General features: G+C 59.8%; 1 protein-coding gene across 1 annotated transcript; it reads right to left on the reverse strand.

Moving 5' to 3' along the window:
- Positions 1-1546: 1546 nt before the first annotated feature.
- On the reverse strand, positions 1547-2599 carry LOC133212210 (ubiquitin carboxyl-terminal hydrolase 36-like; the record flags this gene model as incomplete). The annotated part of the gene is made up of 3 exons (XM_061353350.1): positions 1547-1793; positions 2067-2167; positions 2456-2599. Coding segments are annotated over 3 exons (492 nt in total), but the record flags the coding sequence as incomplete, so codon positions are not given.
- Between the last annotated feature and the right edge of the window lie 419 nt (positions 2600-3018).

Below are 3018 nucleotides of genomic sequence, written 5' to 3' on the forward strand. Positions count from 1 at the left end.
ATGTCGCCGCGGCAGCAGCAGGCGGTGAAGGGCGAGCCCCTCCCACTGCCCCGAGCCGAGCGCTACTGGATCACCACCACGTGTTTATTGCCGGCCGCTGCCGCCCCGTCCCAGCGGAGCACTGCCCACAAGCGCAGCGCGGGCCGGGCCGGGAAAGGGTGACAGTTTAACGGTGGCTCCAAAATGAACGTGGGGAGAGGGAGAAAGGGCGGGGAAGGACAGGAAGGAGCAGCCTCGGGGGCGGTGCCAGCCCCACCCCACAGCGGGGCCAAGGACCGCAGCCGCTTCTGCCTCACGCAGAGCAGGAGGTGGGCGTCATGGCTGAGGAGTGCTTTGGTGGTGCTGCAGCAGACCACGCTGTCGTTCATCTGGTATCACTGCCCGTTGCTGGCCTGCAGGAGGAGAAGACAGAATGGGGTTGGGCTGTGTCCAGGGCCTCTCCTGGCCCGAAGACCAGCAGCAACAGCACCCGTCTGCAGCCAAAGCCCACAGCAGCCCTGGCCAGGCAAGAGGACCCTGCAGAAGCACTTCCTTCAGCGGAGCACAGCCTGTACCCACCATTCCTACAGTGCTCCCAACCACGCACATCTGCTGAACACTTTCTGCAGCCGGCAAGGATGCAGCAGCACCCACCAGCCCTCAGCCCAGAGTGCCATGTGCTCACCTTCACATAACAACAGTAGTGCCTCATCTGGCAGCTGTACCCAGAGTGTACCAGCACTGCACAGAGCACAGATGTGACAGGAGCCCTGCTGTTCTCAGATGTGTATGGGTGGATGTTCAGGGCCTCAGGGTATGCCACAGTCTACAGAGGAACGGAGGGTGTCTCAGGAGCCTGCACAGCAGACGGGTTTCTTGCTAGAGCAGGAGCAGCTCAGCTGTCCTGCAAGTCCATCTCTTGAGGGAGCGGGACCTGCACTCCCCAGGCAGATGTCACCATGAGGAAGGTTCCAGGATGTGCTCAGAGCGCATGGCTGGGCAAGGGCAGCAGGACCGCTTCCCACCCTGCTGCTGGGGACAGGAGGCAGTGACTGCACCGAGCTGCAGCCTAGTATCTGATGACACTGCGGAAACAGGCAAGGTGAGCAAAAGGCAGAGGCACATCCTCCAAGGCAGATCTCATGCTGTAAAAGACACTGTCAGGACTAACAATGTCATGAGGGCGCAGGGTGCTTGGGCATACTGGGGCCTGTCCTGGGCAGGGAGGAGCTGGGAGTAAATCTTTACGCCAGCTGCCAAAGTCATTAGCGCCTCAGGCACGACCCTGTGCCTCCAGCCTCCAGCCGGGAGAGCTGGTGGCTTGTCTGCCCTAATGGCCCTTTGGAGCACTGGTGTGTGCTCTCTGGTGCTTAGAGGTCTATGCAGCTGCCTGGTGCTGCTCCTTCCTTCTCCTCCCCTTCTTTTCCCTCCTTGCAGCAGAGGTGGGCTCCCAGTCTGGGTGGACACTGCGTCCCTGGACAAAGAGGGAGAAGTTCAGGGAGGAGAGAATTCAAGGAGCCAGGGGCACAAAGGATCCTGCCCTCGGGGCCACACAGGCACCCTTGACTCAGCAAGATCCCTCCTGCAAACAGCTTGCTCCCTGCCTGACTGCAGCAGAGCAGCCTGAGAGGCAGCAGCTCCCAGCTCCCATGAGCACTGCCCAAGAGAAGCCTCCAGGACTCACCAGTGATGGGAACAGGGGCCTGTGGCTCACAGTTTTCTTTGCCTCTTTGGAGACTGTGCACTCGGAGCCAGTCAGCTTGGAGACAGCTCTGGCAATGGGCCTGTCCAAGCTCTTCTCTGGGCCAGAGAGTCTGGAAGAGAAGGGCACAGGTTAACTGTGAGTGCTTGACCAAATGGAATGCTCTCGATCAGAGCTGCACCTGAGAAGCAGGAGTCAGCAGCTCCGAGGAGGGTGATGCTCTTCATCCACAGCAAAACCATGGCAAGGGGCTGGACCTCTCCAGCCACCCTCCTCTGAGCCAGTGCTTGGGTGCTGGGGCCGCTTGGGCCAATCTCCGTCCCACACCAGGCATGTGGTGCCAGCCCTGCCCTTCAGCGGGGCTGGGGGCTGCAGGTGCTCCCACCTCACATAGAAGAGCAGGTAGGCCTCCTGGTTCAGCACTGATTTGATGTTACTGTGGCAGACCACGCTGTCATTCATCTTATACCACTGCCCATTGCTGGCCTGCAGAAGGAGCAGAGAGAATGGGGTTGAGCTGTGTCCAGGGCCTCTCCTGGCCCAAGGACCAGCAGCAACAGCACCCACCAGCAGAGCTCCTCTGGCCAAAGCCCACAGCAGCCCAGGACAGGCAAGAGGACTCTGCATGAGCCCTTCCTGCAGCAGAGCACAGCCTGTACCCCCCATCCCTACAGTGCTCCCAACCACGCACATCTGCTGAACACCTTCCTTCCTGGAGACAGCAGTGAGCCAGCAGCACCCACCAGCCCCCAGCCCAGAGTGTGCTGTGCTCACCTTCACATAGCAGTAGTAGTGCCCTGCATTGCAGCTGTACCCAGAGTGTACCAGCACCGCATAGAGCCACACATGACAGGACCCCCCCTTGTGAGAACAAGACGTCTGAGGGCGGATGTTCAGGACCTCGGGGTATGCCACAGCCTGCAGAGGGACAGAGGGTGTCTCAGGAGCCTGCACAGCAGACCAGTTTCTTGCTAGAGGAGGAGCACCTCAGCTGTCCTGCAAGTCCATCTCTTGAAGGAGCAGGACCTGCTCTCCCCAGGCAGAGGTCACCATGAGGAATATGCCAGGACGTGCTCCCAGGGCACAGCTGGGCAAGGGCAGCAGGACCACTTTTCACCCTACTTCTGGGGCCAGGAGGCAGCCCCAGCTCTGCATTGCTGAGCACTCACTTTCGTGATTTTCTGCTCTTCATAGAAAGAGAACCACTTCAATGAGAGCACGAGAACGTTGGAGGATCAGTGGATGCTGAAGCATTTGGTGGGCAACACTCTTACTGCATCTGCACAGGAAGAGCTGTGTTACTCAGGCTGTTCCACCACCCAGATGATTGCCAACTC

This window comes from Neopsephotus bourkii, unplaced genomic scaffold (genome assembly GCF_033783945.1).
Source record: "Neopsephotus bourkii isolate Nb327-2 ecotype Australia unplaced genomic scaffold, CSIRO-AGI_Nbou_v1 NB_672, whole genome shotgun sequence".
In the NCBI taxonomy this organism is placed as follows: domain Eukaryota; kingdom Metazoa; phylum Chordata; class Aves; order Psittaciformes; family Psittacidae; genus Neopsephotus; species Neopsephotus bourkii.